This window comes from Choristoneura fumiferana, chromosome 30 (assembly GCF_025370935.1).
Source record: "Choristoneura fumiferana chromosome 30, NRCan_CFum_1, whole genome shotgun sequence".
NCBI lineage: Eukaryota > Metazoa > Arthropoda > Insecta > Lepidoptera > Tortricidae > Choristoneura > Choristoneura fumiferana.
Genome location: NC_133501.1, coordinates 1,147,502 through 1,162,087, shown reverse-complemented (window position 1 = coordinate 1,162,087; position 14,586 = coordinate 1,147,502). Strand labels below are relative to the sequence as shown.

The window sequence follows — 14,586 nt, the reverse complement described above, 5'->3', positions numbered from 1 at the left end:
TCGACGGAGCGATCAGTCGCGAGCGTGCCGGTGCTCAGGTCACTTGTGCTTATTGTTTGTTTCCGCCACACACGAAGTCTAAGTGCAAAGTTATTCATAACAATAAGTCCCATAACTTTCTCCTTGCTGTCCCTCTTTGAAGCTCTAAATTCTATATTAAATTAATCCGGATAACTCGCATCTTAAATCGAGTTTAGCTCGACATTCGTAGCCCTTCCTCTCGGAGCACCGCGACTCTGAATTCTATGTTTATTCATTCATATACAGTCCGGGCCACTCTGTTATGTAACTCCCTGCCGTTAGATACGAAGGGAGGTCCAAAAAATTTGCAAAATGAAGTGTTAGGAGGAAACTTTGACGTGCAAGGAAGGACTTTGACGTCCAACGTGATAATATATGTTAGTACCAGTTACTTATCATCCCGCCTACGTATACTATAACCTTAATGATTTTGCTCCCACGCACACTGACTCGTATACAGATACGTGTTTACCACAAGTAAAGGGCGATTGATTACCTTTGTGGAAAAGTTTGATCCCAAATTCTCAATCGAAATAAGACTAGTCAGGTTTCCTAATTAGCTGGACTATCCGGTGGATGCAATATTCATAGTTTTTTTAATGTTATTTTATGTTTTGTATATTTTTGAAATTTTACAGCGCATTGGTGTTTACTGTAATGCTGTATTTTTTTTTCTTGTAATAAATAAATAAAATCTCTTTCAGATAAAATGCGATGGAAGACTATATTACGCACTACACCTATACTATTAAGTAACTCAACTTTATTTTTTCAGCTGTCTCATCGACCTTCTATCAGTGAACGACACGTTCACCCTCTGCGTTGAGTCGCTGGCAGCGGAGTGCCGCGCCGGCGAGGGCTTTCGTCTGTCTCGCGATGAACGAACAATGCACCGACCAGTACATGCAGCTGTTGCAGGATGACTTTCACGGCGGCCTGCCTCGCCAGCCAGACCGTCAAGTGAGTGTCTCGTCTTACAATCATCATAATATAAGTAACAGGTTTCAGGTGGTAGAACCTTGTGCAAGGTCCGCCCGGATTGCTACCACCATCTAGCTCGCTAATTACTGCCGTGAAGCAGCACTGCTTGCACTGTTGTGTTTCGGCGTGGAGAGTGAGACAGCCGGTGAAATAATTGGCACTTCAGGTATCCCATCTTAGGCATCTAGGTTGGCAACGCATCTGCAATACCCCTGGTGTTGGAGATGTTTATGGGCCGGTGTAATCTCTTACGATCAGGAAACCCACTTGCTCGTTTGCCATTCAGTCGAATAAAATTAAAAATCATAGTATCGGCCGCTAGGACGTCCACTGTTGGACATAGGCCTCTCCCACCTTCGGCGTTGAATCTATAAATAAGCCTGTTGCATCACTTTCTTAGGGCCTCCGTTAACTCGCGCGAATGTACGGTGCGAGCGCCCACACGGCGTGCTTGTTTCAAGTATCGAATAGACTAGTGTTGCGTTCCATTGACGGAACTATGGATTTTGACATAGAACTTGTGGTGCTAGTGGTGTTTGATCGGCAGGCCGAAGCCGCGGGCGTCGTTCGTGTACCTGAAACCCTGGACGGCGCCTGGTACCGCGCGCGCTGCGTGTCTGCCGGCGCCGCCGCGCTGCTGGACGCCAGCAAACTGTCGAGCTGGGCCGCCGCGCCGGACTGCCGCGCGGCTGCGCCGCGCTACGGGGCGCTGCCCGGAGTACAGCTGCCTGCTGGGGCGCCCGCCCGCGCAGGTGAGACAGCCAGCTGTGCTGCGCTGCCGCCGGCGCGCGGACTGCGCGGCCGCATGCTTCGCCGCGCTACGGGGCGCTGCCCGAGGTACAGCTGCCTGCTGGGGGCGCCCGCCGCGCAGGTGAGACAGCCAGCTGGGCGCGCTGGGCCGCCGGCGCGGACTGCCGCCCCTGCCGCCCGCGCTACGGGGCGCTGCCCGAGTACAGCTGCCTGCTGGGGGGCGCCGCCGCGCAGGTGTGAGACAGCCAGCTGGCGCGCTGGCCGCCGGCGCGGACTGCCGCGCGCTGCCGCCGCCGCTACGGGGCGCTGCCCGAGTACAGCTGCCTGCTGGGGGCGCCCCGCCGCGCAGGTGAGACAGCCAGCTGGCGCGCTGGCGCCGGCGCGGACTGCCGCGCCGCTGCCGCCCGCGCCTACGGGGCGCTCTGCCCGAGTACAGCTGCCTGCTGGGGGCGCCCGCCGCGCAGGTGAGACAGCCAGCTGGCGCGCTGGCCGCCGGCGCGGACTGCCGCCCCCTGCCGCCGCGCTACGGGGCGCTGCCCGAGTACAGCTGCCTGCTGGGGGCGCCCGCCGCGCAGGTGAGACAGCCAGCTGGCGCGCTGGCCGCCGGCGCGGACTGCCGCCCCTGCCGCCGCGCTACGGGGCGCTGCCCGAGTACAGCTGCCTGCTGGGGGCGCCCCGCCGCGCAGGTGAGACAGCCAGCTGGCGCGCTGGCCGCCGGCGCGGACTGCCGCGCGCTGCCGCCGCGCTACGGGGCGCTGCCCGAGTTACAGCTGCCTGCTGGGGCTTTTTTTCACCGAATTCTTTAATACATTGCTAACTACAACCACGCTGGCCCACAGATCGGCGACAACTTCATGTGCACCGTGGTCTCCAAGTCCGGAGGCACCCTGAACGTGGCCCTCGTCAACATCGCGACGAACGCGCCGCAGGGATCCGGCACTGTGCAGCGCTGGTTGCCAACCGTAGATTATCCTGCCGAGCCCGCGACAGCCGCGGCGGCCCCGGCGGCCCCGGCAGCCACCGCCACAGCTTCCCCTTGTAAGTGTAGCTGCATTTTTATGTATTTGAAATAGTTATGTAGGTTAAGAAAAAAATGTGTAATTTTCCCGCTAACGTGGGAAGCCAAAGGCTGCTAGAATAGAAACACAGGGAAGCTTAAAAATTCCATCTTACAGACCGGATAAAACCAATTTAATTAAGTTTTTATAATGAAATTCCAAAAAACTATAACTGATCAAACAGATACATAAATTAAAGTATTTTCACATCAGAGATTTTTCGAACCGGACGAAGCCTTAATTTTCCAAATTCAATACAAAAAAAATTGAATTTGCTTTATTATTAATTTATTAGCTTTAGGGGCTGTTTCACCATCCATTGATTAGTGTTAACTGGCGGTTAGGTGTGATGCCGTCTCTATTTGTTTTGTTCGAATAGACGAAGACGGCATCACATTTAACCGTCGGTTAACGCTAATCAATGGATGGTGAAACAGCCCCTTAATGTATTTAACTTTATTTGAATTATTTATAAATCTACTAACACAGTTTTAAAAATCAATATTACTGACCATCTATGAACATATATGTATAATGGTGGTGGTGTTGGATACATATGGTATTTGAAATAAATGGATTATTATTATTATTTATCCGGCAGCCATCCCGGAGGTGCCCCGGCCCCCGCTGACCGACAAGTCCCGGGTGATCCTCGTGGACGCGACTGAACCCAGCCGCCTGTTCGTGCGCAGCTCTGACGTTGAACAGCAAAGGGAGTTCGACGATATCGTGATGGAGATAGCCGTTTATGGCATGACAGGTGAGTCTTGGAAAATGTCATCAGCTGATATTATAAATGCGAAAGTATAAGTCTGTTTGATTGTTAACTCTTCACGTCTAAACCGCTGAATCGAATTAGATAAAATTCAATATGTATACACTTTACTACTATGTAGATACTTTGAGTCACGGGAACGGACATAGGATAGTTTTTGTCCCGAAAAATATCATAGTTCCCGCGGGATAGCGATAAACGAGTTCTTCGCGGACGGAGTCCCGCGTAAAAGCTAGTTGCAAAAAAATCTTGAATAGTTGTGTTATGATCTTATCACATATATGATGCATGAAACCTTTTTTTTTTTTTTTGTTTAGCTAAACCTCTGACTGAGCCTCCGGTGGTGGGCCAAACGGTGGTTGCCAAGTACACTGACGACATGTGTTACCGCGCGCTCTGCCGCCGCGTTAACTCCAAGCTGAACAAGTATCTGTTGGAGTACATTGAGTATGGTGAGTGACACGCCAGTCGGAGTTGATCAAGATGCCTGCCTGTTCACTGGAGCGGAGCGAGACAAAAATCCATCAATAGAATTGCATACAATCTCAGCTCTTCTTTAGCGGACAGGGAGTTGGTAATGGTAACTAGCTTCAAAATTTATACAAAACCTGGAAGCGGAGCGAGGAAGTGGAGCTGGGAAGCGGGAAAGTTTCACGAATGGAAAAATAGTCAGCAGCTCCGCTCCGCATTACTTTCTCGCTCCATTCCGCTATCTAGCTTCGAATAAACCGCAAAGTTTGGTCGTATTGTGCTTGTTCACCAACAGATGGCGTTGGGCTGGCAGTATCATAAAATTCGCGAAATACACACATCAAAATAGGATACTCATTATCCGTTGACATGCTTGATGTTTTGACTCTGTAATCATGGGTGGGTTCGAGCGGTTGATTCCGTATGATTTTCGTGGGCACAGTTTTGTTGTCATGGTCTTATGGTAGAAGAATGTTACAGTTCCCAGGTTATCCCGTAAAACTACTGGACGTGAAACAAATAGTCGAAAATGTCATCGAATTCCAAAAAAATCATAATCATGTCCTTTTATAAAAAATGTGACCACGAAAATGAGGTGATTGAAACGTAAAAGTATTGACCATAACATGCTTTGCTTATTGTGGTGCAAAATAGTCATTGTCATGGCCGTCATAAAACCTGTTAGACCTGTTAGAGGCCCTGGGCACCCTGCTGTGACGCTATGATGCTGCTATGATGATAAAGCACTATTTAGCTATTGGTTATCGTTTGGTAATGGAGTAGAGACTAGAGGGCCCAATCCATCGCGGGGCCCTTGGCACGTACGTGCAGTGCGGAAGAGGGCAGTATTGTATCGTAAAGCATGGCGTAATCTGGTGTTGGAGGCCAAGACCTGCGCCCTAATATTAATACTTTTGATGGGTGTACTAAGGTGTAATGTCTGTTCAGTGACACTGACATTCGGCATAGGCCACAGATGAGATATGACATGACAATTGGCAGATTGTGCATATCGACGTCTGTGGTCTATGGATGGTTGAGTGGTGTGTCGACTCTTTCTTTTACTGTGTTGTTTATAATTTTTTATTGTACATGTGTCTTTTGTCTGGTTTTATGTTCTGTTTGTTTTCATTATAGTTATTATTTAATTTAAATTATCTTACTTTCTATTTGTTTATTTTTAGATTTACTTTTTTGAATTTCTGTCGCCTTCCGTGAAGTCGCCAAGCGGTCTCAACGGAAGACCAGCGTTGGCCTCTACGGCCAGCACTATGCTGAGCTGAGACCGTTTCGCGATTTCGCAAATACTTTCATTAATATTTACTTTATACTTGTTTTATTTTGTGTACTTATGTAATTTGCGAAATGCGAATAAACGTTTTCTATTTCTATTTTAATATTTTCACAGGTAACACCACAGTAGCGTACCTTGAAGGCATTTACGCGTGCCCTCCGGAGCTGACCCTCTCTTCGCGGCCGACGCTAGTGTCACAAGCTACGCTGCAAATGTCGCAGAAGTCGTTCAACGACGCCGCCATGCAGTTCCTCGATGGGCTAAAGAACGAGACCACGGAGTTGATACTGGTGAGTCACCTGTACTCAAGAACAGGATTTTCGCGTGGTTACTATAACATTCGATTCGGAACGATTTGACCCGCAATCTGACATCACACTTTGGCAGTGACAGTTAGTGTCATTCTGGATAATTTACCACTTCACCAAAGATAAAGAATTAAATAATGCTGGTGCTCAACTTACGTAATTATATAGAATATATGTATAACCGATTTTGATTTCTTTTAGATCCTTTTTAGGGTTCCGTACCCGGGAGCACCAAAGTTAGCATACTCTTCGCTAGTCATGCTGTAATTTTTGTCCGAATCATCGTTTGTCATAATTTTTTTCTCACTGCAACCTTAAATTTTCCTGAATTTTTTAAATGGTCATCCTATTGAAAACTATAGGTTAGGTTAAGTTTGTTTTATATAAATTCTGAACAATTATTGGATTCTGAGAAAAAAGAGTTATGACAAACAATAATTCTGACAAACATTACATTCGGACTTTCAATTAGTATGCGAGTCGATATGGATCCTCCGTACCCAGAGGGTGTCAACGGAACCCTATTACTGAGACTCCGCTGTCTGTCTGTCTGGCTGTCCGTGTAGTTAGATACTTGAAATTTTCACAGATTATGTATTACTGTGGCCGATGTAACAACAAATACTAAAAACAGAATAAAATAAATATTTAAGGGGGGCTCCCATACAACAAACGTGATTGTTTTACCGTTTTTTGCTTGATATTAATAACGTCAACAGGTAGGCGCTTGAAATATTCATAATCACTTTAAATAATTAAATTAAAATAAATATTTAAAATCCCATACTTACCAAAAACTTGATTTTTTTGCCGTTTTTTACTAATGTCTTATGTTGTATAGACAATGGTACAGACCCTTCGTGCGCAAGTCCGACTCGCACTTGGCCGGTTTTTTATGTTGGCTCACTATTGTCTGTGTGTGAGTACTTTGCGGAGTTCTATATAAGGAACTAAAAACATACGACCCACGACCTTAAGATAGCTACGTGTACGTCGCAATGGAAGCGCGCGCGAGCTTCTGGACGGGATGTATGTAGCTCAAGTACCCCGGGAACGCGCGAGTGCCCTTGCAGAACGCTCCGTTTGGACCGGGTCTAATTGTTTGTGTTGTCAGTCGACGGCGTCGGGCGCGGCGTCAGCGGCCAGCGGCAGCGCCGTGCGGCTCAGCGTCGCGCAGTCGGCCCTCGACGTCAACCGCACCGTCAGCGCGCTCTGCACGCCCGAGTGGGTCAAGCTGCTGGAGCGCGGCGGCGACGTCATGGGTGAGTGCCGTAGTGCCGTGCTGAACTAAGAGCCCGCGACACCCGGACCTTACTTATTTTATAAAAGCTGCAAGTTTTTCTTACACGCATGTTTCTAACACTGGGAAGAACAAACCCCCAACTGTGTTTGAATAGTGGCTTTGGCAGATAATAGGTAGTAAACGTGTATAAAATTGCACCTCAAATTCGTTCGAATTAAATAAATATTCCGCAACAGGCGCCAAAGTATAAGAAAATTTGGTAATATTTTTTGTCATGCGTCTATTGAAACATTTCTAATGCGCTTATATTGTTTGATTTTTATTTAAATGAAAACTGTTGGAAAACGTTGACTAAACGCCACCGTTTCAGACGTCCGAGCGCCCATGTACGAGGAGCTGGATTACGTGGACCTGCCGAGCGGAAGCTTCGAGCTGGTGGTCCTGGACACCAATATGCTCCGCGGCGGGAGCATCGCCGGACACGAACGCGGCGCGCCGCACGCCGCCAAGGCGCTTGCCCTGTCAGAAGCGGTCGGTACCTAGATGATGCTGCATACACACACACTAGCAGAACCAGTCCGTACTCACCTGATAGTACTACATTCGACTTCGTGTCTTGCCGTCCCGCTAACGCTTATTGTTTGAATGTAGAACGCACATGTTAATCAAACCACGGTTGCTTATGAAATGACAACTTTACGATTGACAACCCTTTCATAGCCTGCTGGGAAAATCTTAACAGCGCGATTCAGCTTTTCCTTAAGACGAGATAGTGACCATCTATTGATTCAAAAGTGATTTTAATCACGGTTTAACACTCATATTATTTAATACGAGAGTGAAAGGGACTGTACGATACGAACTTCGAATTTTGTAGTAGTGCCCCTGGTCGGTACTGTACTAACCTCTTGTGTCCGTTGATTCGATGCTGGCAGCATAGTTCTAATTTTAAAATAATAATAGGAAACGGACGCAAGGGTGTTAAACAGAAGACTGGTATGCTAGCTGCCAATGTAATACGTGATCTTGAAATATACAAAAAATATATAAAAAAGTGAATTTAATTTGGATAGGGAAATAATAAGCTAGTGGACCGTCCGTCCACTACAGTACCCAACCCACCCATACTGCATGCCTATTTGCACTAGCTGACATAAGTGGACCTGCCGAGCGGAAGCTTCGAGCTGGAAGTAGTGGAGTACGATCTATGTTTTAATTATTTGCTCCTACTACAGGCCACACCCGGCACAGTTAACCTTAACAAAAATTATATTATCACAAATTTATTTTCCTTTTTTTTGTTCGGGTCCTATATCCTGACGTGTCGATTCCAGTTGGCGGAGTATTGCAACAGTGCGCTGTGCAAGGACCCTTATTTGCCGAAACTGGAGGAGCTGTGCGTCGCGCATTGTCCTAAAAGTAAGTGATAGATTTACCCCCTCTTTCACCATCCACTGATTTAATTTTTTATCTGAAGGATAAATGTGATGCCGTCTCTGTTTGTTTTGTTCTAATAGACGGAGATGCCATCACATTTATCTGTCAATTAAAATTAATCAATGGGTGGTGAAAGAGCCGGGATCCTTTTGACTGCCTTAATCTTATAAGTCATAATGTAATGTTTGTCATAATTGACAAGATTTCATTTTTTTAACACCTGTAAATTACTACAGGAATCGAAAGAGTTTTGCCTCCTGAACATGGGAAAATATTTATTATAATTGATTTCTCCATATTTAAAAAAATACAAAAAATTTAAAAAAATATGGCTGAATTTGCCAACACTACGACAGAATAGATATGTTTCCGTTGTCTTTTTTACCGTCACTATGCAACGTCTTCGTCAGATTTACGTGATCTTTTTTTTAAGAGACTAGACAAAAGTAATGGATCTATTGTGTCGTAGTTTTGGAGTTATGCCCTTTTAGAATAAGCACATCTTTAAAAAATTGTAATAAATTAATTAATAGTTGTAGCGAAATTTTAAAAATATCAGCGTTTTTCTCTTTCCAAACAGAATACAGAGAACGAATCAAATTATAGTCTTAGAAATATGAAATCTTGTCAATTATTGTTAGTCATAATTTAAAAAAAACCCGCTGAAACCGTACGTTTTTCATATTTTTTATAAATGGTCATCCTGTAGAACTATACGTTAGGTTAGGTTTGTTTTATAACAATCTGCTCAGAGCCATCGGGTTTGTGACACATGTAACGCCCTTGGCACTTTGTGTTCAGGGAACCTGTGGGTCCGCGCGACGCTGGTGCAACAAGAGTCGGGCGCGGGCAGCGCGGCGGCCGAGCTGCTGCTGCTGGACTACGGCGAGCTGGCGCTGCTGCCCGTCGCGCGCCTGCGCAAGATGATGCCCGAGTTCGTGACCGGCCTGCCCGCCGCCTGCTGCTCCGTCGAGATCAAAGGTAACCGAATAGAGGGTCATAACTTATACTAACCAATACGGGACGATTCCTCTTTCGATGCCCAAAGCGCGCAAATAACATATGCGCCCTAGATATGAAAACGCAATTTTCCACCCGGCTATCTACCCATGAAATGAAAATTAAACTTTCCGAACGGGATAGATGAAATCATATTTTCCCCACAGATTTCCCCAAAGAGCCCACCGACGCGCAAGTCGCCCTCGCCAAACAGCACATGAAGGTCGACGACCGCGGCGTCGGTACGCTGCGCGTCGCCCGCGCACTCAAACAACAGGCCCCCGGCGATTTCCTCGTCGAAGCGCCGGAGCTCATCCGAGCCATGACAGTGTAGGGTAGGGTCCACACACGTTCCGGAGGTATAATATAGTCGACCAAGAATATCCCGTATCTAAGTTTTAATGCAGAGGTTCCCAAAGTGGTCTACTGGAGACCAGATGGGGCTCCACGTTGGCGTGAAAAAAGGGGGTTTTATACTCTGTTTATTGAACCAAGATACTAAAATGACGTTTCAACCTGTTTTTTACATCTCATAAATAGTGATGTGCCTCAACCGGTAATCACCGAAAAGTTTTGGTAGGTTAAGCCTGACAAGTTCCTATTTAGCACTCAGTGAAACCCAGTCTCAGGGAGCCTCTGCTGTCGTTATCAAGTCTTTTTGATAAGTGCGGAAAATGCTGACTGTGACAGGATTCTACCGAGTGCTAAATAGGTACTTGACAGGCTTTACCTATGTGCTTTACGTATAAAATATTAAGTTACTTTACGTATAAAGTATAAAATATTAAGATATTAACGGATCTGTGATGTATTAAAACACGTAGGGCACTTAGGACATTCTAAAAAAAGGCGAAATGGGTCTAATGAAAATGCCACCGTTTAGGAAATTTTTCGAGTTTTTGTAGACGTCGATGTTTAAGTTTCAATTTGATTCTAAGCAAGACCTGCCAAAAAGCTCAATGCTTATTGAGAGTCAAATATTGAATGCTTTAATTTTATTATAGTTTCCATAAAATATTATGTTTTATCGATTAAATGCAATTATGTCAAAAACCGAAATCAGAGAGCAGCAGCACTATTCGTAGTATGCTGGTCACATTATTTTTACATTTGACATTTTATTCTGTCACTTTAGTATCTTGGTTTAATAAACAGAGTATAGAAATATAGTAGAAATGTAGCAGTAGGATATACCGAAAACAGTAAAACGAGAAAAAGTTTGAGAACCTCTGGTTTAATACAGGTCGATTCACAATAGCTGGCACGAATGTCACACAGTGACAAGTGTCATTATTTTCGTTCAATACATTCGTGCAAGTTGTGAATCGACTTAAGTTTGTCAAGGGCGGATCCAAAGGGGGATGGATCATGACCCCCCTCCCTGGACCCAGGGATATTTTAGGAATAATAGTAGATATTTTTATACTGAATCCTCCGTGCCTGTACTTGCATTCTGTGTTTTGCAAATGAATAGGACAATCACCTACGTTTTTTATCTGACAGGGAAAGTGTCCCGAAAAATTTTATAGTAGCATTAACTTGGTCGACTATTATTTATTGGACAACTTTTGTTTATTTGCTAAGGGATATAGACAGTGATCACCTTTAAACCGATCCGTGATCAAAACCGTGGTAGCCTCGGTCGTCAGAGGGTCATGGGTTTAAGCCCGTGCTCGCATATTTCAAGTTTTTGTGGAAATATACGAAAATACATTCGAAATTTTCCATATGCTTTTCGGTGAAGGAAAACATCTCGTTAGGAAACCTGCGTGCACGTGTGAAACTGTTCGACGATGTGTGGGAATTTCCCAATCTGCACGACGCCCGCGTGAGAACTACAGCCCAAGCTCTCTTAGAGGGTGGGTATCCGTTCATTTCGCAACTAACGTTTGGCAGTCTGATTAATTTCGCAAACTAAAACAGTAAATATTTCAAGATTTATTTCAGGGTAATCATGTAGAACCCTTTAGGTTAGGTTAGTTTTATAAAAATCCTGAAATATTTACAGTTTTAGAAATATTAAACAGTTGCGAAATGAATCAGGTTGCCAAAATTTAGTTGCGAACCATTAGTGAACCCTCTTAGAGAGAAGGCTAGGATGGAGATAATGATGCATCGAAATGTTAACAGCTTAGTAAAAATAATTGCAGTCTACATCCCGTAGCATTTGCTTGTAATTAATAAACCATGAATCATCAAAACTGTCATTATTTTTGTTTATTGATTTGTTTACACGGCCCGACTTTGCCGGCGAATGGGAAGCTGGTGTGAGAATTGTCAAGTAATGGGCACTGAGGTAATATTGACTACTCAATCTAAAACTCTAGTTGTTAAATACTCCTCAATTCCCATTAGATCTGATAGTTTTTCTATTATAATAGTTCTGTATGCTGTAAATTTGACATGTGTAAATATTTCTTTAGTTGATAGTTATGTTTTAATATTTGTTAAGTTACACGGGCAAACTTCATGCAAATATGTGTGTTGATTCGATTTTTAATTGCTTAAAGCTTGCTCAATAGAAGTTGACATTTTTATAAAATGACTAATCCAAAAAGAAATACTCCTAAAAAGTTACTCCTAGCGCTTCTTGTAGCGATTTCTTTTTAAGTATTATTGTTGTGTGAAAGGTACCTCAGTTACTGAAATAAAATGACATGTTGAACGTTAATGGGGACCTAAAATACAATTTTGGAATTTTCAGCCATGTGTTCTATGCCAATGATATTATAATTATTCTTAAAAAGATAGTTGGCGATACGAATGTCTTAATATTCACAGACCTACAATCTTATTGGGACTTTGTACGTGCTTTGGAAATCTCCGTTGAGAAGCAGTTTTACAAGCTTGATGCAGAATTCAATGTATGGGTTTTCAATTCACTTTCCCATGAGTTATTTGATAGTTATCGTTTACCGTTCTAGCCGATTTATACAAAAAAAAAATCCTCGTCAAGCTACATATAGCGGGTTCTGATGGTTCTTTAACTACCTATCTTCGTCAATGTCTATGCAAGGTGAGCACTGGGATGTAAGTGTTCAACACAGTAGGTGTTTAAAAATGTTTATTTAACACACTTGACTAAAATTAGTTTACATAAGAGCTGATGGTTATCAAGGGTGAGCTAACCGGGCGGGAGCCGGGGCGCCGAATTAAGCGCGTGTCGCGTAAGGTGACTTAGGGCCGACTGGCTCTGTTGCTCGCTGCTGCTGCGAGCTTACCTCAACATGCTGACACCTACATTGCAGTAGGGGTGACGCGACAACACTCCTCTTTTGAAAATGAAAGCTAGCGGGAAATGTGGAAAATGGACAAAAAATTACAAATGTTTACTACCTTCGCCGACGAGGGGGAAAAATGACATGAACAATGGAATATAAAGAAAGGAAAATGAGGAAACAAAATGTTTTCACCACCGGCACCGGTACAGTTGTTGCGACATGGGCAGACTGGGGAAAACCCTTTGCGGGCTGAAATGCACCAATATATACAAGATGCCCGAACAAAAAAAAATTTTCCTTCCCTTTCACGAAAAAGTAGTGAGGGGCGAAATAAAATGAACAGTGGAAATATCACACACACTTGAATCTCTGTTTGAAAGCCTCAAGACTTAGCTAAGCTTGCACACAACACTATTGGGGGAGAGTTTGATATAATCCTGTTCACAATTTAATAATTGTTGGAACAGCTGTCAGACTCGTCTCGTGACGTAAAATATCAAGCGTTTTCACATGTTTCTAGATGAATTTAAATTTCTCTTGTAGAACGACGATAGGTGTAAGTTGCAATGTTTCAAACATTCTTTCTTCTTTTCCATGACTACGTGCAGTCATTGGGAGTTTTTGTACTTATTACGCCTTATTACAGGTATTCCACCAATATAAATTACATTTTCTCAATATTTCCTAACCGGATACCGTATCTGGAGCAAGTCTAAATGTTCGGTGCTTCTTCAATTAGAATTTGAATGAGTCCTTCGTAATTAACAGACAATGAAGGCATGCTTATCACTTTTCTTCTGTCTGGCATCACTTCGTGGATGGTTTTTCGCACCATTGTTGCCCATTTTTTTTTCAGGATTTGAATGTTTCGTCCTGACCGAAACCTAATTGCTTAAGAATAAGAAATCTTTGTTTCACAACTAATAGAATCAATTGGTGTAACTTCTCCCAAGTTATAATTATTATTATTATTAGTGTCGTGGGAGTTGACGCTGATACTATGTGGATCCTGATTAAGCATGCTGTGCTCGATTGATTCCGAATATTTCCGTATTTTCATCAATTTCTTCTACCCATTTTACTCCGGTTGACACTATCCGGTTAATTAGGGCTAAAATTCTTTAGTGATATGCCCGAATTCCTATAGGCCCTACTAGCTTATGGCTCAGTTACATTGGTCGACAGGGCCCGCATATGGGGTGCGGTAGATCTCTGTAACGCATGCCATATAGTACCCGCATTCGGGGAATCACTTTCATTGGTCTTTTCATTCTCTTCTTTTATTTCACGACCATGCGTCTTCACACTGTGTAAAGTAATACATAAAAACTGTTTTAGGAGTTTGCATATACCAGCTTCGATGAATGAGCTTTAACGTATATTGGGATGGCAAAAAAGAAAAGGGAATGATGATGGGAGTTCAGGTTCTATAGTTGTCTCTCGGGTGCTGGTTTTCTTTAAGGTTGCTTCCTTTTTGTTTCTTCACCCCAGGGTGCGCTGGGACGGAGATGTAATTTAGATAGAATCTTCGAAAGTTGTACGTGCTCGCTCCAACACACCCAAAGTCGTTAAAAGCGGTTCTTCGCTAATCGACTTTTTTTCGTAATCGGATGTTCATGCCAGCCTAGCTCCTGGAGGAAGCCTAGCAGACACTTCACGTTGCCGACGACTTTCTGGAGCGACCCTGGTGACCCTAGGTGAAGTGGTAGTTCGCTACGCCAGTACTCTCCAGAAAGCTGTGTATGACACGCCATAGTGAATGAATTAATATATTCTGTGACGTAGGAGAATGGATAAGTGCGTTGGGAAGGAGGATAGATTTTTATGCTAGAGTGAAGGGAAGAATCTGTCTGTCTGTGAATTTATTAAAGTTTTTTGATGTTCATCAAAATTTCAATTTGATAAATACCTACAGCTACTGTACTGTTGTGTTTGCTGCGTAGGAATCTGATTGTTTTCTAGCGGTGGATGCCCGATGGAAGTAGTAAATGCCATAGTTTTTGATGTTCATCAATATTTCAATTTGAT

General features: G+C 44.0%; 1 protein-coding gene across 1 annotated transcript; it reads left to right on the top strand.

Annotated features, from left to right (window-relative positions):
* The first annotated feature begins 897 nt into the window (after window positions 1-897).
* Window positions 898-12,975, top strand: vret (vreteno). The gene is made up of 12 exons (XM_074109995.1): window positions 898-981; window positions 1,550-1,873; window positions 2,217-2,327; window positions 2,592-2,790; window positions 3,412-3,570; window positions 3,903-4,037; window positions 5,465-5,640; window positions 6,773-6,920; window positions 7,272-7,432; window positions 8,236-8,320; window positions 9,140-9,319; window positions 9,505-12,975. Exons 1-12 carry the CDS (start codon window positions 898-900, stop codon window positions 9,669-9,671), a joined length of 1,929 nt encoding a protein of 642 aa, XP_073966096.1. The 3' UTR covers window positions 9,672-12,975.
* Window positions 12,976-14,586: the final 1,611 nt, after the last annotated feature.